The 22,483-nt window shown below is 39.5% G+C and overlaps 1 protein-coding gene across 14 annotated transcripts in view; it reads left to right on the plus strand.

Moving 5' to 3' along the window:
- LOC124289730 (mucin-5AC-like) overlaps positions 1 to 22,483 on the plus strand; it is a 26,709-nt gene continuing 4,226 nt past the window's right edge. For 2 of the 14 annotated variants that reach the window (XM_046726367.1, XM_046726370.1), the window contains exons 1-14: positions 1 to 620; positions 8,537 to 8,593; positions 9,355 to 9,506; positions 10,507 to 10,732; positions 13,236 to 13,346; positions 15,038 to 15,112; positions 17,232 to 17,285; positions 18,027 to 18,077; positions 18,906 to 18,953; positions 19,348 to 19,395; positions 20,925 to 20,972; positions 21,222 to 21,269; positions 21,786 to 21,833; positions 22,138 to 22,185. In XM_046726367.1, coding sequence (XP_046582323.1) covers positions 581 to 620; positions 8,537 to 8,593; positions 9,355 to 9,506; positions 10,507 to 10,732; positions 13,236 to 13,346; positions 15,038 to 15,112; positions 17,232 to 17,285; positions 18,027 to 18,077; positions 18,906 to 18,953; positions 19,348 to 19,395; positions 20,925 to 20,972; positions 21,222 to 21,269; positions 21,786 to 21,833; positions 22,138 to 22,185 — 1,054 coding nt within the window. In that variant the 5' untranslated portion in view covers positions 1 to 580. The remainder of the gene's footprint in view (positions 621 to 8,536; positions 8,594 to 9,354; positions 9,507 to 10,506; positions 10,733 to 13,235; positions 13,347 to 15,037; positions 15,113 to 17,231; positions 17,286 to 18,026; positions 18,078 to 18,905; positions 18,954 to 19,347; positions 19,396 to 20,924; positions 20,973 to 21,221; positions 21,270 to 21,785; positions 21,834 to 22,137; positions 22,186 to 22,483) is intronic. The other 12 variants (XM_046726362.1, XM_046726368.1, XM_046726363.1 and 9 more) reach the window with 12 other exon arrangements.

Genomic DNA, 22,483 nt, shown 5'->3' on the forward strand with positions numbered 1-22,483 from the left:
ATTGTTTTGAAATACCTGCTGGTGTGGTATCATAAATAACCCCATATTGAAGTTAACTCATGGGGATGTTTGGAATTCCTTGCCCACCTTGGTGCCGCCTGTTGGAATGACACGAGGCGACCAGGACCGCCTACAGTTCAGATAGCCTTCAGACGCGTCATATTGTTTTATGAGCGCTAATTGTGCACGCCTGATTTAGATGACCCTCCCCCTCTTCCTCAACCCCTCCCTCCGCTTCCTACACCCTCCCGGCAATCTCTGGACGAAGCAGAGGAATTTGGGCAGCTCCGGTAACACGACACTGTGCACCGTCGCCCTTTCGCTGTTGAGGATGACGACAATCTAGCAGATAACACGCCCGCTTAATGATCCTTTGTGTTTCTCGTGATCGTCTTCTTGGGTACACCTTCGGGAGGGACTGAGGCCGTTAAAAATCCACTCAAAACTCTTGTAATTCAAAAATATTTCGTTGGAACAGTTACAGGCTGGATCGTTGACATTTCCTACCTGGATCCACGTCCCGAGCATCGTGTCCTTTGGAATTATTTGTGTCGTCTGCGAGTGTCGTCTGCGAGACGCTATGAGGTCAACTGGTTTTCTGCTTATCGTTCTACAGATTGGTAAGTGTTAGGTTGCAAGAATTTCAATTGCTCTGAACACGTAAGACTGGTGTCGGGCTACGGTTATATATATACTGTGTATCAGTTTTCTTATATAACTCACAGTGCACGGTAATATACAGTTACGTCCGCAGCCATTAATACTTTGCTTTTCTTAACGGTTTCCGCTTAACGGGATTGGTGTCCTTCAGCAACTTCCCTCGTGTAGTTGTAACCGCGTGCTTGTCTTATCGAACCCCGTTATTAAGTCTTCCCTGTATTTCATTCTTACCGTAAATGTGCAGAGAAATTGATTCACATTAAACAGATGATTGCGTCAATTATTCGAAACACTAGATGTACTGCTTTGTAGATCGATTTCAGTTTTTGCGCAAGGGTTTGATGTTTTGTCTATAATATTTCGTTCATAGAAGTCTAGGAGTGTGGACTACAACTAAAGCAGTGTGCTCACAACTTAAACGGGTTGAAAACGTAATACGCGATAGTATTTTGCATATTTCAGTCAATATTAATGACATGATTTTGCTTTGTTTGTTTGTTTGTTGTTTAACGGACTCAGCAATATTCCAGCTATATGGCGGCGGTCTGTAAATAATCGAGTCTGGAACAGACAATTCAGGAGCATGAACATCGATCTACGCAATTGGGATACGATGACATGTGTCAACCTAGTCAGTGAGCCTAACCGTCTGATCCCATTAATCACCTCTTACGACAAGCATGGGTTAGTGAAGACCAATTCTAACCCGGATCTTAATGGCATAATGTCCGGCTAACTAATTTTTTCTGTCAGTTTCACCTTTTCGGTTGGAAGACGTTTCCATCTTTCAAAAAACATAACGTGTAAGACAGAAACATGCTATTTGATTCTGTTTAGAAAACTGGGAACACGTGAAAACAATATCTGGGTTGTTACAATTAATTGTGTAGAATAGATATTCCACTGAGCATCCCCTCTGTAATAAATTTTCTTTGGGTAAAATAAGGGCGCAAAATACCTAAATAACTGTTACTCCTTAATTCAAAACAAAAGTCGTGAAATTTGTCAGTCGTCTCAATTTACCCAGACTAACAACTAGTCTCTGAAATGATCATATTTTACAGAAAAAGTTCATATTAAAAACATAAAATATAATGAAAAGGAGCCCTGAGACTTTCTTCATTTTCAGTCAGCTGTGGAAATCTAGACTTGCCACATTTTCTCGACTTGCGTGGGCCTTCTTGGATATATTTGCATCAGGGTCTGTTTGTCAGACTACAATTTACCATTTGTAATGATATTTGTAATTCCTCTTATTGTAGATTTACCCATTTTCTAGACTGCCATTTAGTCTCTGAATATATATAGTTTTTTATATAGAAAAAAAAACAAGTCCTTTTATAGTGAAAAGGAGCCCCAATGAGAAGGGTGATTCAGAACCTGAGGAAATCTAGACTTGCTTTAGGGCTTTTAGCATTGGGAAGGCTAAATGATGGGAAACTATTGCGGTTCAGTGACTGAGACACAGACTACTTCTTTTCCTGTTTTTGTCACTATTTTAACATTTTTTAAAGATGTATTAATTTGCGGGGTGTTTATATTTCGGTGGGCCTTTTTGTGAAAATTGACGTTCGAAACACATCCACCTTGCGAGCACGTGGTTCGTTACTTTTCTCATCTTCATCATGTTCCCGCGGATATCCGTGAAATGATCTTCAGCAAATGGACCCGTGAAGATCCGAGTTATAATATTGATCTTCAGTAACCCATGCTTGTCGTAGGAGCCTATCGGGTGGTCAGGCTCGCTGACTAGGTTGACACATTTCATCGGTTCCCAATTGCGCAGATCGATGCTCATGCTGTTGATCACTGGATGGTCTGACCCAGACTCGATTATTTACAGACCGCCACCATATAGCTGAAATATTGCTGAATGCGGCGTAAAACTAAACTCACTCTTCAGCAAATGCATGCTTGTTGTTAGAAGCGGCTACAGGAACTGGATGGTCCCAGCACTTGCTTGGTGCATATCAATGTTGCTTTAACGAACTTGAGAAGATCCGGGTTAGATTTGATCTTCACCAACCCATGCTTGTCATAAGAGGCGACTAACGGGATCGGGAGGTCAGGCAAGGTTGATGCATGTCATCGTTTCCCTGCAGAGTAGAGTGAACCTCCTGACGTCAGCCACAGTATTATCTGGCCCAGACTCGAATTCTTATAAACCGCCGCCATATAGCTGGAATATTGTTAGTTACGGCTTGAAACAACAAACAAACAAACAATAGTTGCGTTTATCGATGATCATATCAATCACGGTATTGTCTGGTCCAGATTAACTTTTTGTAGAGACTTGAAATACTGAGTACGGCGTTAAACAACAAACCAACAACGTTTGCCCATAATCTACTCATACACAAACAACAGTTATTTCAGTAGTGTGGCTGTGATTTTTAGGTTATATTTGTATGCGACAAAGTATAATTTCATTCCGTGCATGAAGAAACCGTACTTTTTTCACAACACGCTTTTCACAATATCCGATGCACAGGGAATAATTTCAGTTTTTCCTGAAAATATATGCTTCCAGGTATTATTTTTAACAATTTACTTTTAAAAAAGTCTCCTCCCCATAGAATCAATGATCGTTACTTGTGACGTTTAGGGACCGACCCTAGGAGGGACATGAGGATTTTAAAAGGGTCCTGGGGGGGTCAACACATGTCGGGTGGGGGAACTTTGTACATAAATGGGTTAAAAATTTATGCTTAAAAACTATGGAGGGGTCCACTGATTTTGTACATGATATGACGGGGGAACTTACTTTGTACGTAAATTTTTGGGTGTGTGTGGGGGGGTTCATTCAAATCGTACAAGTTCATCCATACAAATCACCCCACCCACCCCCTAGCCATAGATTATGAACGGTCCCTTAGTTTAAATCTAGTCGTGGAATCACGAACATTTTCCAGCACGAGTACAGTTTTATGTAAGTAGCTATAGATTCGGGCGGGAGTTGGGATGGGCGGGAAAGTACTGCAAATCTCGTACGGATATATCAAGGAGCTGTGTATCCCAGTGATTAAAACATATCCGGATCATGTGACCGCCGTGGTGTCCAGATAAATAAATTTGTAAACAATTTCGTCATCTGTTGACAAGTTATGATATGAGTCATAATGCTGTCCTCAGATGCTGATTGGCTGTCATACTCACGAATTAAAAAAAGATATTTAAACTTTAATGAAGTTATTTTGATTCTTACCATTCGAAAAAGTTACTCCTTTGAAAAAAATGTTCTTTCCAATTATTTATTACTTTTATTAAATATATGTTAACTTAAACGGTATGCGTCTAAAATATTTGTGATCAGCCATAATAAAATAATTATTTGTAGTTATTAAATTATGACAGTGCGTGTTGAATTTTTGAAAACACCGTACCACACTATGGATAAAAATACATGTATTACACACAGTTCTCATACGACACCTTGTGAGTCCGATATTAAAGCCAAGAAGTCAAGGCGAGAATATCCGCCTGCAGCAGCAGTGTTGTTGCATTGCTATTCTAATCTTAGTCTCAATACAAGCGGTCTCCCTGTGTCGTCTCCGTTTTCAAAGCCTAATGATGATATTGTTGCTCAAATTAGAGTTAATGTCTAGCGGTCGACGTGGGAAGGGAAATAGGAGGTATGCAGTATACAAGCTCGATCTGGGCGTGACCCGGAAGTGCGGCTTGTATGGTCGCGATAGATAGACTGTCGAGGCGTAACGTCGAACTGCGTGCTGCACGTGCAGTCCATGCAAATTGTGATATTTGATTGTGTATTATTAGATGGAAGAGCCTTGACATTTCTCGGTCGTGGAAAGAAAGTAACGAGAGAAATTTACAAACAGTTTGACTTTTCATTTAACGAGGAAGTAATCTCTTTAGTCGTAAGGTCATATTGCCTGTATTACATTCTGATTAAGTTTGTGTAAATCTCATTGGCGGACTGCACGTGCAGAATACATAATAATTTCCGTCAAACTTAATTTTTGAGTTTATGCTGCATGCGTCCACGTGATCAAATGACGACGTACCATTGGACAAGAGCCATTAGTTGAACTTTGACGCTTTCAATATGTTTACAGCAATATGGCGGTGACGGGAAATCGTCTTGAATAAATATATCCGAAGTAGCAACTGACAGGCGGATGCCACATTAGTCAGGGTGACAACCCCTCCTTTTATTTAAAGTATTTATACAAATTTTGTGAATTTGAAAATGTTTGCAATATCATGATGAAAATCGGTATCAGCATGATAGGAAAATTGTACAGATGTGTCAAAGTCTGCTGTAGCGAAAACCACGAACAATCCGTATATACCCATAGTAGTCAATAATCAAGATAATCTTCGTGTTCATAGTGATAACGACTTACTATAATCACATACCACCTTCGACTTATCCGATGTTCGAGACATCCGGAATTCCAGTTTAAGACCATCTTTCTGCCAGGATATCCCGTCTTCACAAACGATACTTCAAATTAAAGGATATTGAGATATAGAGTACGTCATATAATTGAAAATCAGTGAGTGAGTGAGTAAGGTTTTACGCCGCTTTAAGCAATATTCCAGCACCAGCAATAACACGGCGGGGGACACCAGAAATGGGCTTCACACATTGTACCCATGTGGGGAATCGAACCCGGGTCTTAGGCGTGACGAGCAAACGCTTTAACCTCTAGGCTACCTCACCGCCCCTATTTGAAAATCAAATATTTAATGTTTATTCATAGCGAATTAAAAAAATCGATACCAAAAATCCCGAAAAATACAATCACTTAATTTTCGCGATAAACCGCACATTAATTCAAGTGCAGTCAGCTACGTTTATAACGAACACACATATAACGAACCGACGGATATTATGAACAGGTTTTTCGCTTCCGACCTCTTGCTGTACAGTTTAGTCGAAGTGCGTATAACGAACTACGGGTATAACGAAGTATAATAAGTGATCTCTTTGAGTTCGTCAGAACAGTAGTGTAATGTATTTGGAAAACAAAGACCCCAGTTTCAGTAGTCAAGTGGTTAAAGCGTTCGCTCGTCACGCCGAAGACCCTGGTTCGATTCCCCACATGGGTACAATATGTGAAGCCCATTTCTACTGTCCCCCGCCGTCATGGTGCTGGGACAGATCTTAGAAGTGAGTGAGTGAGTTTCGTTTTACGCCGCACTCAGCAATGTTCCAGCTATATGGCGGCGGTCTGTAAATAATCGAGTCTGGACCAGACAATCCAGTGATCAACAGCATGAGCATCGATCTGCTCAACTGGGAACCGATGTTATGTGTCAACCTAGCCAGCGAGCCTGACCACCCGATCCCGTTAGTCGCCTCTTACGACAAGCATGGGTTACTGAAGGTTCATTCTAACCCGGATCTTCACGGATCTGGGGATAGATCTAAAAGCGACGTAAAACCAGACAATTACGCACTTTGACAATAATAAAATATTTCCAGCCATGACTGTGGATGTGTGATTCATTAGTGCCCCACATCACGTGTCTATGATGTCCTAACCGATGATGCCATGTTTGACAGCTTGCTAGGGATGGTATTGTTTTAAATGTCAACAGAGATGGAATCGGGAAAAACAAACACGTTCAGTTTGACCTCCTGTGTCCTCTGACCCTACGTGTGGGAACCTCCTGTCTGTCAGGGTTGTTGCCAAACAATTCATTATAGTGGGAGCGGTCATGTTTACTGTCGAGATAAGTGCACTCCAATTAACAAATTAAAGTGTATTGAAATTCATAGTTTCAAGGGCCTTGGTATCAAAACAAATTGACCGTATTGGGAACTACGAAAATATAAGACGGATATTACGAATTTTTCCCCTGCCACTTGTGTATGTTTCAGTCGAATTGCGTATAACGAACTTCTGTTATTGCGAACTAAGACCAGTGGGCACTTGGGTGAGTGAGTGAGTTAATATTTAACGTCACATCGGCAATATCTCAGCCATATCGTGACAGTGGGCACTTGAGTTCGTTATTACCGGAGTTCATTGTTTGTATCGAACACTATGTGCAATATTTATGTTAGTGAGTGAGTGAGTAATATTTTACTCGGCTTTAAGCAATATTCCAGTAATATCACGGTAGGGGACACCAGAAATGGTCTTCACACATTGTACACGAGAGGGGAATCGAACCCTGGTCTGCAGCGTGACAAGCGAACGCTTTAACCACTAGGCTACTTTATGAGCCCTTTACTGATTAACATGAAGCTAGCTTGTCCGCATTGGGATCAGGTGATAAGTCTCAATAACAGGGGAGAGGTGACCAAATCTTCTTACACGGAGCAATTCGCCATGCAGAGTTGTGTCCCTTAGGCGAGCAAGGAACCGAGTATTCTAGTTTATAACCTGGGAATCCGATAGAATTGCTACCCGTGACTTATTATTCAGTTTGCCAGTAAACTGGCCCAGCTTTAGTTGCTGGTGGCTAACCAGTGTTTTATGCGTGTAATAAATACCGTTAATGTTAAAATGTTTACATGTATATTAAATTTCCTTTCAAAAATAACTTAACTCTGGACTCATTTGTGTATGTATGTAAGCGTGTTCTTGTCACACTGATCACTCACTCACTCAATCACTCACGGGTCATTTGTTGTTGGCCCAAAGATATCAACGTCGGTAAGTCTAGATTTTTGATACAATCGACTGTGCCGTCAGCTGAATATGTCCGTAAAGGTGACTAATAGCCGCATTTGTCTTTTGGTATCTTAAACTGACTGACTGACTGACTGAGTTTTGGTTTTACGCCGCTTTTAGCAATATTCCAGCAACATCACGGCGGGGGACACCAGAAATGGGCTTCACACATTGTACCCATGTGGGGATTCGAACCCGGGTCTTCGGCGTGACGAGCCAACGCTTTAACCACTAGGCTACCCCACCGCCTCTGGTATCTTAAAAAAGATGTAGCTGTAAACCATCTGTGTTGTGTTGCTGGGGTTTGGTTCATGTTAAAGTCTGTTTCATAAAAACAGCTAATCATTCAGTATTGAGCAAGGATATCCTTAATCATGCTAACAAGGATGCACTACTCACAGTACGAAATGAAACAAAACAATTAAAGTTAAGGCGTCCACTGTTCTTATTGACCGAAAGCTTCCTTGTTTTGATGATGCTACTTGAAACTACGCTATTGTTGATCTGTCAAGGACACTAACAGGGCGTTATTTCACGTAAGCCAAACTGACAAGGAAATCCATCGTAAACACACCCGCTAAGATCCGGGCTAGAAGTGATCTTCAGCAACCACCCATGCTTGTCGTAAGAGGCGACTAACGGGATCGGGTGGTCAGCCTCGCTGACTTGGTTGACACATGTCATCGTATCATAATTGCGTAGATCTATGTTCATGCTGTTGATCACAGGATTGTCTGGTCCAGACTCAATTATTTACAGACTGCTGCCACATAGCTGGAATATTGTGGCGTTAAGCAACTAGATCTGGCTAAAATGACCGATAATCGGAAATATGATTACAAGTATGAAAATTGTATTATCGTTAATATCGTACATCAACCTTTGTGATAATGTTTTTTAAATTTACGCAAACAAAATAGAGAGGTAGATCTTTATGCATGGGCTGCTTCTAAATCATGTTAAAGACGCTGTGTTGTTAGCAACTCATGCATAAACAAGTCAACACTCACAAGTGATGTGAAATATATTGATTTCTTTCAGACTTTTTTGGCATTTTTGCTAAAAGTTACTTCTTCGATATTTATCGTTAATCAATCGATATTTGGTTCACGATTATCGATATCTATGAACTATATCGACATCCAGCCCCACAAACAACAAACAAATCAATCGCTTCAGTGTTGTCTGTATTGCAGTATTTTACAGCCGCTTCATATTTGTTTCAGTGAATGGGAATCTCTTGGACACGACGACGTTAAGTCCCTCTGACACAACGCAGTCAGGTCAGTTCATGATTGTAGATGTAATTTTATATGAATGAGTGAGTGAGTTTAGTTTTATGCCGCTTTTAGCAATATTCCAGCAATATTACGTCTTCACAAATTGGGCTTCACATATTGTACCCATGTGGGGAATCGAAGCCGGGTCTTCGGCGTGACGAGCGAACACTTTAACCACTAGGCTACCCCACAGCCTTTTACATTAATTATTCTGGTATTTGGGTTTAGCCCCAAATGATGCGAAGACGTGTTCTTGATGTTTTGCTTACTGCAGGTCAAAGACCTGAAGGTATAATATTCGTAGCACATGTTATATTTTGGATTACACTTTCTCAGTATAGTACAGAGTCTTGTACTTTTGTCTGGTTGAGTCCCATCCGGGATTCAAACCCACACCCTCAGAGTCATAATCGTCAGCACACAAAGCAATAAGTGATAAGCAAGTCCTTCGTAATATCAAGCTTCCTCGGCAACACACCCGTCAAGATCCGGGTAAGAACTCGTATTCACCAACCCATGCTTGTTGTAAGAGGGATCGGGTGGTCAGGCTCGCTGACTTTGTTGATACAAACCAACCAACCAACCCCAACCCCAACAACCAACCCCAACCCCAACCCCAACCCCAACCCACCCGGGAAGTTTGACTGAGGTTTTGGAACCCACAATCAGAGATTCCTGGCACAGTTAAGGGATATAACTCTGCTTAACTAATAGCGATGCCTGACTCTACTGCCCTCCTCAGTTGTGTAATGCCTATGTTGTAGATCCCTGCACAGCCAGTCATGAGATTGCCTCAGCTGACAGAGTTGTCAGCAGTGACGTCACCACCGGCAGATGCGACGACAACCTCAACGCCGGCTGGTATAAATTCACCGTCAATAATGTGGCCGCCACGTTACCCACTGTCTGCCTCAGGGTGAGAAGCTTTGCTCTTCTTTATTCATAACAGTTTATGTTGTAAAAATCCAAATAGCCTAGAAAACAGAGCAACATTGTGTTTGGTCAGAATTTATCCTTTGACGAGTTTGTCTTGGGATCCGTTCCACAGAGCGATGTAATACCCAAACTTTAACATACTCTTACGAGTGAGTGAGTATGGTTTTACGGCCCTTTTAGCAATATTCCAGCCAGACTACGGCGGGGAACACCAGAAATGGACTTTACACATTGTACCCATGTGGAGAATCGAACCCGGGTTTTTGGCTTGACGAACGAACGCTTTAACCACTAGGCTACCACAACGCCCTACTCTTATGATTGGCGTTGCGCTTTCAATCGCTTTGTGAAACGTGACCCTTTGTTTGTGCTCACACCCATAGTCTACCAGTCATATCTCGCTTAAACATACACAAGGGTAAAACATTTTCCATCGATTTTTATGGATTGCTATACATTGCTGTCTTATATGTCCATATTTTGAAATCTTATATTGTTGAACTTAGCAGCCTGTGTAAAGTGTTTGTCTGAATATGACCTCCAGCTGGACTATCGCGTTTAACAAAAAAAACAAAACAAGCTGAGCATGACGCCACCGATACCTTTTTCCGTGTCTACTGTACCGAGGTCACTGGCATCAGAGACCGTTCATGTTCTTGGGGAAACATTTTGGCACATGTCATGGAGGGTATATTGGTCAAGGTCACCGCATATGCTCAAGGGGCATAGTGGTTATATGGACATGACATATTGTATTGGCATGTGTCAAAGGTCAAGGTCACATTTGAGCAGCTGCTTCACTCAAACAAGATAGTTGAGAAAACAACAGACAGTTTTTTTGTCAAATCCTCAGACTTGATTGGAGTTGGATGTTTTGAAGTTTTCTTCAGTAAGATCAACTTCTGTACTGTACCCGACCGGAAGTGAAATTATTATTTGTTAAAATTTGACACGATTTGTCACGAATGGCTCTGTTTCAGCCTGGGGCCTGTGGAGCCGATGTGTCCTTGAGGATTGACCTTGGTGACCAGTCCCTCCCAGACGTTGGGGAGGAGGTACAAGCGTGGTCATGCGGGGCATACGACATCCTCGGCAAGTTTGACTGCTGCGTTCTTCGACAACCAGCAAGGATAAGAAACTGTAGCAGCTTTTTAGCGTACCAGCTTCAGAAGCCAGACCGTTGTGACGTGGCCTACTGCGTGGAACGTAAGACATTGACTTCACTACTTCACTGCGACACTTCACCTGTGAAGACCCGGGTTAGAATTGGCAACCCAAGGCGACTTACGGAATCGTGTGGTCAGGCTCGCTGACTGTTGATACACGTCATGCTATCCCAATTACGTAGATCAAGCCTCATGCTGTTGATCACTGGATTGTCTGGTCCAGATCCATGTTTTACAGACCGCCTACATTTAGCTGTAATATTGCTAAGTACGGTGTTAAACACCAAACAAGCTTAAACACATTCTTAAACACGTTGGTTAAGATGTCTGTATTTACAGTCAAAGTCACTGATTTTCTTGAGGCACGTGTACATTTTGATAATTCCACATTGCATCTTAAAATCATCCATTTTCCATGGAAACCTCGAAAGCTGAACATCTCCCGTGTATTAAAGCTTGGTAATTCTTGTTTTTAAAGTCCAAACCGCGAAAGGTGAGAATGAAGCTCTCGTGTTGCATATTTTATATTTTAGTTTGTTTTGGTTGTTTTTTTAACTAAACAACTCTCCCGTCGCTGCTGAGTTCTCCTAACACACGGCAGTGTGTGTAAGCCCGATAGATAATAGATAATATACACAGGCTGTTCATATAATGAATTGACCATTATTGACATAGTTAGCTAGTATATCGTTTAGGTTATACTTATGTACAAGTTGCAGCATATTGTATATCGGGGATTTTCTGCTATATACATTGCATGTAGGAAACTATCTGTACACATAAATTGACCAAGGCGAACTAGAGAAACAATTACTTCTAAAACACAGTTATACTTTTTGCATTACATAACTTTCCTAATAGGTAGAGGGCTCTTTTTATCTATGTAATACTGTAGTGGCATGATACCGATACAATCCAATACAACAATACTGGGAGTGCGCTTGTGTAGTCCCTGAACTTTTTTACAAAATTGTCGTTGTACAACTTCAAGAGTATTTCATACTACTTTAAGAGGAAGTTTACCCCATACGTTACATCCATAGAGAGCCACATGATAAGATTACCCTCTCCCAGATACGTGCTGCAGATATTGGGTTAAGACCTCCAAAATACAATCCATTATTATGATTAGTGTTCATGAGTACTCGTAGCTTTTTCACATGCAGATTTTGTACGTTCAAGTGATGATTTATCTGTACTGAGATATACACCTGCATATTTAATAGATTTCCTTTGTGGAACATGTATATCACCAATTAATACATTACTGATGTTAACGTTATTGTTTGAGCATTCAAAGTGTAGAACCAACACTTTGCTTACATTATATTTTAGCTGCCATTTATGAGCATAAGTTTTTAGCGACATCGAGAAGATTTTGCAGGCCTTTGGTAGAGGAACTCATCAGAGTAGTGTCATCAGCAAGAAGAATCCCAGGGCATTTACCCCATGGCAAAAATTAAGCCAGAATCTGAATTCCCAAGTTCCATATAGGAGGTCATTAATAAATAATGTGAATAGCCAGGCGGACATTAACTCTACCTTTGGCCTACTCCTTGATTGACGGGGAATGTATCCGATTTATACCCTTCAAAGCATACAAATGATTTCATGGAGCTATAGGAGAGCCTTAATATTCTCCATAGATTTACCCGTTATTCCAATATCCATACAGTTTAATAAATAAGCCATCAAGCCACACCCGATCAAATGCCTTTTCATTATCTAAGAATGCACAGTATACAGGCGATATCCTTTCATTGTAATATGCAATGTTTTCTTTTAATGTCAGTACGGCGGTTTCAGCACCATAGTGACGCCCTAAATCCAAATTGCAGAGGATGGGGAAATTCTATCTTAGTATCTATCCAGGACTCTATTCTGTTAAGGAGAAGTCTTTCAAAGAGTTTATTAACACAGAAGTCATGGTTATTCCTCTATAATTGGCAGGGTCATGTTTGGTTTTACCGTTGCCCTTGTGTATTGGAAGAATTTGACCTATAGAAAATGATTTAGGAATGTATTCAAACGTAATAATGGCATTGAATAGTAAGGCAATATGATGCAGCAGCGATCTACCAGCCCTTCTTTATGTGCTCATTCACTATACCGTCAGGACCAGGCGACTTTCGTACTTTTAGTCGTTTTACTTCTTGAGGCACGTGTACATTTTGATAATTCCACATTGCATCTTAAAATCATCCATTTTCCATGGAAACCTCGAAAGCTGAACATCTCCCGTGTATTAAAGCTTGGTAATTCTTGTTTTTAAAGTCCAAACCGCGAAAGGTGAGAATGAAGCTCTCGTGTTGCATATTGTTGTTTTTTTAACTAAACAACTCTCCCGTCGCTGCGAGTTCTCCTAACACACGGCAGTGTGTTATAAGTAATATACACAGGCTTTATATTCATATATTATTGAGGGTCTGCCCAACCTTCTGAACAACATTCATGTTTAAGCCCGGGCTTTTTTGATATTGGTAGCTACGCCCCTGTATACTGTTAAAGGCGAAGGTGAAAGTCATCAATTTTGTTCTTTTCAGATCCTGAATTGAAAATTCCGCCGAATGTTCTCGTGAAGTATGGAGAAGACGTCTCCCCACAAAGCACCACGCCATCGTCGTCAACGGTGACTACTCCAGATTTCCATAACCGTGAGTGCTTTGATTGCCTGTTACCTACACCAGACATAAGTTTTTCAGAGCCTGTTACTTATAATCAAATCATTTGAAATATCGAAATCCACGATCTTGACACAAAAATAAAGACGAAATACTTTGCCTGTAGAATCCTTCTGAGCAATACACTAACTTCTTCTCATCGAAGATCCTAACCTGAAGCTCCAGACCACTTAGTCCTGTCGAAAATATACGGGATATTAGAATATTATTCTAAAATAATAGAATAAATAATGATGTTATTGACGTGGATCAGGTTTTTATATGAAACTGAGTTATTTTAAAATGGACCAACTGTTTGATATGACCTGGAAGATGGGGAGATGAACGGGCAATACAACACCACCCCAACCCTGCAAAAAAGAAATGAAAATATGTAAATAAAAAATTATAAAAAGGTAAAGAAATCTTTAGATAATTAAATGAATTAATGTACTAACAAAAAAATATTAATTATACAAGTAAAACAAATGTTCAAATAAGTAAAAATAAACAAATAAAATCATAATAATATCATATATATGTATCTATGTTATTATGTTCACCCCACTCCAAAGTCATCCCGATTCCTTTCCTCGCCCTTCCCTTCCAGAATATTAAATAGTTTGTCCCTATGTCATCAATTCTCTGATGTTTCTTGTTTCTTAATTTCCTGTTCCTGTATCCTTGTCTTTCCTGCTGATTAATACTATATGTATTGTATAATTATATCTGTTCTGTAGTAATATCTATTATAGAAATCACGACCGTTGCTGTTACCGTAGTTCCTGTGATAATATCACAGTTTTCCCTGGGTTGGGCAACCTAGGGTTAGAATAAACCATTCACAGTTTGTACACGTCTTAGGAGACGATTTTGCTTTGTTTGTTGTTGACTTTCATTTTCTTTATTGGTTTTCGTCGTTTTGTTGTTGTTTTCTGTTTATTGTTGTTTTAATTTATTTTATTTGTATCTTATTTTATTATTATTATTATTATTATTATTATTATTATTATCATAATTTATTTATTTATTTTGTATTTTCTTTATTTATTCATTTATTTTGTATTTTCTTTATTTATTAATTTTATTTATTTATTTTTATTTTATTTATTTTTATTCTATTTTATTTTTATTTATTTAAAAAAAAAATAAATTGCCCCCTCCTAGGACAAACATGGGTGGCTGAAGGCCAGTTTTAACCCGTATCTTCAAGAGTAAAGAGACGTCGTAATAGATCGGGTGGTCAGTTGGGCAGCATGGTTTATCGCGTATCCGGTGGAGTATCTTTGTCCACAATATCAATCACTGGTTCAGATTCGATCGTTCACAGACTGCCGTCATATAGTTAAAATGTCTCAGAGCGGAGTGTGAAACAACAAACTGACTAGCAGACTGTCAACACAACATAATTAACATTGAAGTATTAGAACATATCAAGAAATTCCGAACCCTATTTGAAGAAATATATTGCAGGAACTACGGTACCAGACTGCATGACTACTTGCAATAAGCGTCAAATGTGATTCCGATTATCCGACTGAGAGAATTTCAAAGGGTATGGAAAATCTAGGGTGTCTTTAAAGTGACTTGAACCAAGTTCACACACTCGTTGTAAACACTGACTGATTAATGTAATACCAAGCGTTGTTGGGAGGTGGTTTTATGCAGTGAAGTTTTATTTCCAGTCAAATGGTGCAATGAAGGCTTGGTCTGGTGTACGAGGGGGGCGCCACGCTGTATGTCGTACGAGGAATGTTTGGGTGAGGGGGACGTCATCTTAATATATTCCTTCGTCACAAAATTAGTTTTTGGTGGGTCCGCTGTGAGATTTTAGAAGAGAAAAGTCTCGATAACTAACACACAGCGTCGCATCCTGGTACTCATGAACAGAAAAACCATTGTTTTAGTAAATAAAATAATTTAGAAAAAAACTTGTGGGAAACTTTTTTTTGCAATATTTCGAAGCATTTGTTCGGGAATTGGTCATATTTAGACACATCAGATCATTTCAAACGTGTTCTTATACTGACTGACTGACTGAGTTTTAGTTTTACGCCGCTTTTAGCAATATTCCAGCAATATCACGGCGGAAACAATTGAGAAATGGACTTAACACATTGTGCCCATGTGCGAACCCGGTCTTCATTCAACGCTTTAACCACTTTCCCCACCGCCCCTGATAACAGATGATAAAAACATGGCGGAGGTAGCCATTGCTCTTCATTCTTTCGAAACAATTCTTTTGTTGTTTGCGGTTTCTCATGGAGATTTTCTCTCATAGATGGTATGAATAGAAACATGAACGACTATGGCGCTACAGAAAAAGTTAGTATTCTGTTCGTACTTCAAAAACTTAAAACAAATTTAAGAGTGAAACGTAATATTCGTTTTTAGCCTCAATTGTTTCTGCGATACAGCTGGACGCGGAGAGCACTATCGCGATAAAGAATCAAATGGTTTACTCTGAATAACACTTACCAATTTGGTACTTTCGTAATATCCTATGTATATAATCGTGTCACCACTAGTCTTGAACCCCTTCGAGGTGGATTCCACCACTTCGAGGTAAGTAAATCCTCTTTTCCTTATAGCGCATGAGTTCCTCTCTATATAAGTATGCCATAGTGTAAGTAAATAATGAATCTGTCTGTCTGCATCTACGTATATTCTCCGAATGTTATTGTTGTTGCACTACAGAGGTACCTCGTTAAACAGGTCCCTCTGACACTGATTCAGGGGGGCTGAGATGGGTGCAAGAATGTGCACAAGTAAACTCTTTTTCAGACACCCTATGCTCGAACCTGTCCACTTCGAGATTGGGAGATTAGGGACATAAGTTGAATAAGTATTATTCCCATCTCCATCTCCTCCATTTATAACGAGTACCTTCCTCTGTTTAATATGCCAAAGTCAAGTCAAAGGTGTTTTATTGAATCAAAGGCCATAAGCCTATATACAAGTTTACGTAAATACACTGGTTGAGATTATACCGATTAGTAGATACAGTGGAAAAATAATAATATAACATTCATTTAACGATTGGTGGTAATCAGAAGAACTTTTTAGAGTAAGGTAAATCTGAAATCCCATTCAACACGTTATTTCTTAGGTCCATTCCATGTTTTACAAATAGAAATAATTTAAATATTACATCGGCATCATTCGTTGACAAAATAGAAACAAACCCTATTCTACTCAACTTAGATGAGAAACGTTCTGGTATATATTTATTTCGTATTTAGTTCGTTTAATATGAGAAAGTACAAGCTTCATATTTGACCCTATCAACAGTGCATGCGATCGCAGGGGCGGTAGGGTAACCTAGTGGTTAAAGCGTTCGCTTGTCACGCCGAAGACCCGGGTTCGATTCCCAAAATGGGCACAATGCTTGAAGCCCATTCCTGGTGTCCCCTGCCGCGATATTGCCGAAATGTTGCTAAAAGCGCGTAAAATTGAACTCACTGAAATGCGATCGCCCCGATATGATGCTTGGGTGCTGATCAATACTCACTCATACACAACATTTTATTTTTTTTATTTTAAGCTCTGATATGTTAAGATTGTGTTGCTGGGATAATGTGATTACTGGCGGCATCAACGACGTCAGGAAACCACGTCACGTCATACGTTTTCTACGTCATACGTTTTCTAAACTTCTTCAGTCCTACTGAATCCGAAACAAATCGTCTGTATTAACGAGGTACCACTGTATAGAGCTGACCTTAGTCTGTATCTACCTCTATTGTAGCCAAAGTACGGAAGTATACATTTCTATTCTTTGTCTTATGTATCCCGTTCTCCTATCTTGTACCCGTACATGTATATTGCAATATTAACAGTATATTTCTCATATTAACTTCACCTCTATTCTGCCATTAGCTATACCACTCACAACCACCAGCTCCAGCGACGTCACGACGACGACCAGCCAGGGTAATTAGTAGGGCTGCGCAATATAACCGGTTTACCGGTACTTACCGGTTCAGACATGAAAACGATACGTATTGCGATACGCTGATCGAGAACCCGTATTTTGACATGCATTCGGAAAACTTCGTAACACTCGGAAATCTTCGGATATTTCCGTTTTTTAAATTGTTCCTTTCCTAGTTCCATTTGTGCCAAACATTTACATTTATATTTTGTCATGTTAAAAGTTTTTATTAACGCCTAATCAAGAATTGTGATTTGTTGCGTTTTTGCTTTATAAATCAAGCATTAACTCGATTATACGTATTTTTTGTAAAAGAAAACTTTTTGCAATATATTGCAATACATATCGCAATTCATGCTTTCGCATCGCAATTTATCGCAATATGAAAACTCCTTGCAATACCCACCCCTAGTAATTAGTTTCATATTCATAATTATACATTCCAACCGTCTTTTGTGAGATCCAGTCGCCAAGGCTACGTAATTCGCCGTGCAGAGTTGCGTCCCTTGAGCGTGCGGTGATCCTATATTTACGGTTTGAATCCCGGATTGGGGTCGCTGGTTTGTGATCACCGTACCCGTGCGTTTCACCAGTGATGTAAACGTGTTTGATCTTCATCACTTGGATATTTTGGTACACCCTGTAATATTCTATAACAGACACGCTATGGTAAAAAAAATATTTTCTATTTCATTCCACCTTTAAGATTTTTTGTTTTTAATTTTCATCTTTCCTTACAGTGACAACACAAGCTGCAACAACAGAAACCACACCATCCAGTGATGTCACAAGTAGGTCTTCGTAAATTTGTCTTAAAATATGTTCTTACTATCTAACAGAACCACAAGCAAGTAATGATCTCTCACCACACAGACGGGCGTTTTTAACCTCAACTCTGGATATGGTTGAATTATACACACTGATATATTGTTGATACGGACCTGACAGCCAAGAAACCTCTTTATCACGATGAATGTTAATAAAATTTAAATGTTTTAAGCTATAATTACTATTTTTCCTCCGGATATTTGTAAATCCGAACGAATTAACATAATATCCTTGACATAATCGGATTAACGGGGTTTCATTGCATAGAAAATACATAAATTGTTAAATGATGAATATTCATAATTTATCATTCTAATAGGCAATAAAATGGAAAAATATATAAAATTATTTATGTATATAATAATGTATATTATCATAATCATAATAATCATCATATCCAAAGTTCACTTGAATTGCCTATTTACCGATACCGCATTGTGTCACAAACACTGCCTTTTGAGTTCTTTTGTGTTCGAATCCTAAATTCACTCCGATTCGGACCATTGGTTTTCTTGCGCCAAACCCGTTTTCATGAGTTTCCATAGAGGTAACCTTAACTTACCTTTCGGGAGATCCTCATATTTTACGAGAGTGACAGCCACGATGCATCCTAATTTTTATTTAAAGTGGCACTAAACTTACCCATTCACTCACTCACTCACTCACCCTCACTGTAGTTTTCGAACACCGTTGGTAATAAACGAGATGGTTGATCTGGCCTCGTGTTGCGAACGTAAGGAGTTCGCCTCGATGAGAGTCTACTATGCAGCTCTAAACACTCTTTATTGCAGCTGAAAAAACAACAGTCGACAGCGACGTCACCACAAGCCCCAATATAGGTATTTATTATGTATTTTGTGAAATAATGTTTGTATAATCAGTAAGAAAATACGTAATACATATACATAGAACGTCAACAATTGTTTTAGTCTTAACCAATAATCTGGCAAATTTGCACCTTTTATGAGTGCCACTTCACTTCGAGATTTGGTCTTGGGGTATGTACTATCTTTCTTGGCTGAAGTTCCCTAGGTCTGTAGTCAAATATAAATACACATGTCCAGTAAGCTTAGAAATATCGTGTTTTTTTCTGTTATCTAAGGCAATATTGCATTTTATTTGAAAGACATTGATCTGTATCTTAAGCGAGTTCGCTGGTGGGCAATTGTACTCTCTGGAGGCTGAATCAAAGTTTGCTGGAATCTTTATTGAGACCCAACTATCTTTTTGCAGCAGAGAAAACGACTTATGACAGTGGCGTTATGACATCCCCAGATATAAGTATATATGCATATATACACGTGGTATTATCACTATACCTTAATTAATCTCAAGCTTGTATCCTGTATCATTATTCGTTGAGCAAGAACTAAGGCGACATTGAAGTAACAGTAAAACCGTTCTACCCATACATTGAAGGTTTCACGGCCACTGATTTGGTGCCAACCCCTTTTTGGTACATCGGATGACAAGTGCGGCTATTTTGGTATTCCGGATACCAGATTACAGTACACTGGGTGTCAATAAATGAAAAACTTCAATGCTGAAGTAGTATTAGTCTATATGACCTGCAAAGTGTGCCAAATTAAATATTGTTTTAACCCTAAGTTATGTGTACTATTAATTGTATTTGAAAATCTTAGTCTAATATACTTGTGCCCGCTATGTACAATAATATTATTTACGAGTTCATAAATTGATATCCAAAATAACTAGGTGGTATGCCGTATGCCCACAGTTGGGTTGGCATGTCAATGCACAAACACGGGCGGTTGGGTAGCCTAGTGGTTAAAGCGTTGGCTCGTCATGCCGAAGACCCGGGTTCGATTCCCCACATGGACACAATATGTGAAGTCCATTTCTGGTGTCCCCCCGCCGTGATATTGCTGGAATATTGCTAAAAGCGGCGTAAAACCACACTCACTTAATCAATCAATGCACTAACTGTCGTTGGGGTTCGACAAGGAGATCATTCGTCACCGCTCGCTTTCATTCGGCATGTCCCGGAATGATACGAGTAGTTACGTATACGTACGTAGTGTTGGCCGTTAAATTCAGGAATGTTGTTGGTTTAACTTATAACCCATTTCCGGCGACCGAACATTTTTAACCTTTACTTTAGAGGTCAAAAATGAAAAAAGCGCATGTAAAATCTACTAACCCGTCCCTCTCTTCTTCCGGCACTGAACCAACCCGGCCCGTCTCTTTCCAATTACACGTTGGTTGACAGGAATAAGATTTTTACAAGTCAAAAGGTAATAGTTAATAGTTTACATGATGATTTATAAAAATATAAATAAAAAGAACACATTGTCTCTCTAACAGACTGTGGTCTCTTATGTAAAGGATAAATTTATTACATACCCATGGGTAGCATTCAGTACAGCCTTGGAGCAAGGCTAGGCAAGAATTCATGTTGATATGTATATTGACTAACAAATCGAATAAAGGTCAGGGAAACATGCTGGATTTGAGAATGGACAGTGGTTCGAAAATTCATATATTCGGGGTCAAGAGTGGGTATATTTTTCAGGGTGAGTTAGCAATTCTCGTTGCGTGGGCAGTATTTCAGCCATGTTGTGAAAGGAACAATTGGGTCTGTGGTTAAACAAATTCACCACGACAGCCGGATGTAAAAGATTCGAGACCGGAAGTGGGTTATATTAGAAAAGACAACACTGCAGTCGCTATTCTTTGATTGGTTTAAATAAAGCTTCACTTTCCCTTTCAATGTGGCAGCGATTATGTTTTATCCGAAACGTTTATAAAACCTCAGTAACAAACAAATTCGTCTTTCGATATTTCTTCAGCCGAGGAAACAACGCTGGGCAGTGACGTCACAACAACTCCGAACATAGGTATATTCAAATTGATATTTTCCGAAATGAACATATGCTAAAATATCAAAAATGAAATAAAAAATATTCCAGTCGACAGAACGGGTGCATATAGATGGGAGTCTCTATAACGCATAGGCGGATCCAGGAACACCCCCACCCCTTGATCCGCCCATATAACCCTAAATCTACATCTACATCATGTTTTTCTGGCCTTAAATTCTTAGGTATGTAATAATATCCTTGACCGAAAGCTAATCTATTTTTCAGCTGAGAAAACAACAGTTGCTGGTGATGGCACAACAACACCGCAATTAGGTATAAAATTTACTCTTTTCGAGAAAACTAATTATAACATTTCAAATACTATTATCCGGATCACTGATCAACGGGTTTAAGCAGAAAGAGAAGGTCTATGTCGCCTGGATTTAATTAAAGGATGAACTTCAAGTATATTTTCGTTATTTCCGAACTCAGAAAGACATGATACAATTATAACTGGATTTAATTCATATGTATATACGGAGGTTCTTAATCCCAAAGACCCGTGAAGGTCCGGTTTAGAACATTGATCTTCAGTAACGCATGCTTGTCGTAAGAGGCGACTAACGGGATTGTGGGGTCAGGCTCGCTGACTTGGTTGGTCATCGTATCCCAACTGTGTAGACCGATGCTCATGCTGTTGATCACTGGATTGTATGGTCCAGACTCGATTATTTACGGACCGCCGCCATATAACTGGAATATTGCTGAGTGCGGCGTAAAACTAAACTAGTGCGGCGTAAAACTAAACTCACTCACTCACTCTTAATCCCCAAATAATCTTTTTTTCAGCCGAGAAAACAACACTTGCTAGTGATGGCACAACACCACCACATATAGGTATAAAATGTACTCTTTTCGAGAAAACTAATTACACAATTTCAAGTACTATTATCCGGATCACTTATTAACGGGTATTCGCAGAAAGAGGATGTCTATATCGCCTGGATTTAATTAAAGGATGAACTCCAAGTATATTTTCGTGGATGTCTATATCGCCTGGATTTAATTAAAGGATAAACTCCAAACTGAGAACTCAAAATGACGTTTCGTGTATATAGTGCTATATCTAAATCATGTAATGGCCTAAAGACACTCGTCAATGCGTAGTAACGAAAACCCCTGTGTCACGATCTCCTTGCAGAGACAACAGAGACAACAAGTCATGGTGGTGTAACCAGTCCGGAGAAAGGTAACTGGTTCGTGAGGTTACATCCTCGTTAATCCAGTGTATTATTTTTCATTCTGTTCGGATAAAAATAAAAACAAAAATGTTTACCACCGAAAGGAATGTAAATAAATAATTACAAAATAGAACAAACAAAAATAATCCTACATCCTTGAAACAGACCAATTCTAGCCCGGATCTCAACGGGTAATGGGCTATGACCAGGTGGTGTATTGGCCCATCACAAATACTGGTAAGCAGCTCTTGAAAGCTCGTATGTTCCGGAACATTCGTGTTAGAGTTGGTCTTCAGTAACCCATGC

Source organism: Haliotis rubra, unplaced genomic scaffold, assembly GCF_003918875.1.
Source record: "Haliotis rubra isolate DU_JTF1 unplaced genomic scaffold, ASM391887v1 Scf448, whole genome shotgun sequence".
In the NCBI taxonomy this organism is placed as follows: domain Eukaryota; kingdom Metazoa; phylum Mollusca; class Gastropoda; order Lepetellida; family Haliotidae; genus Haliotis; species Haliotis rubra.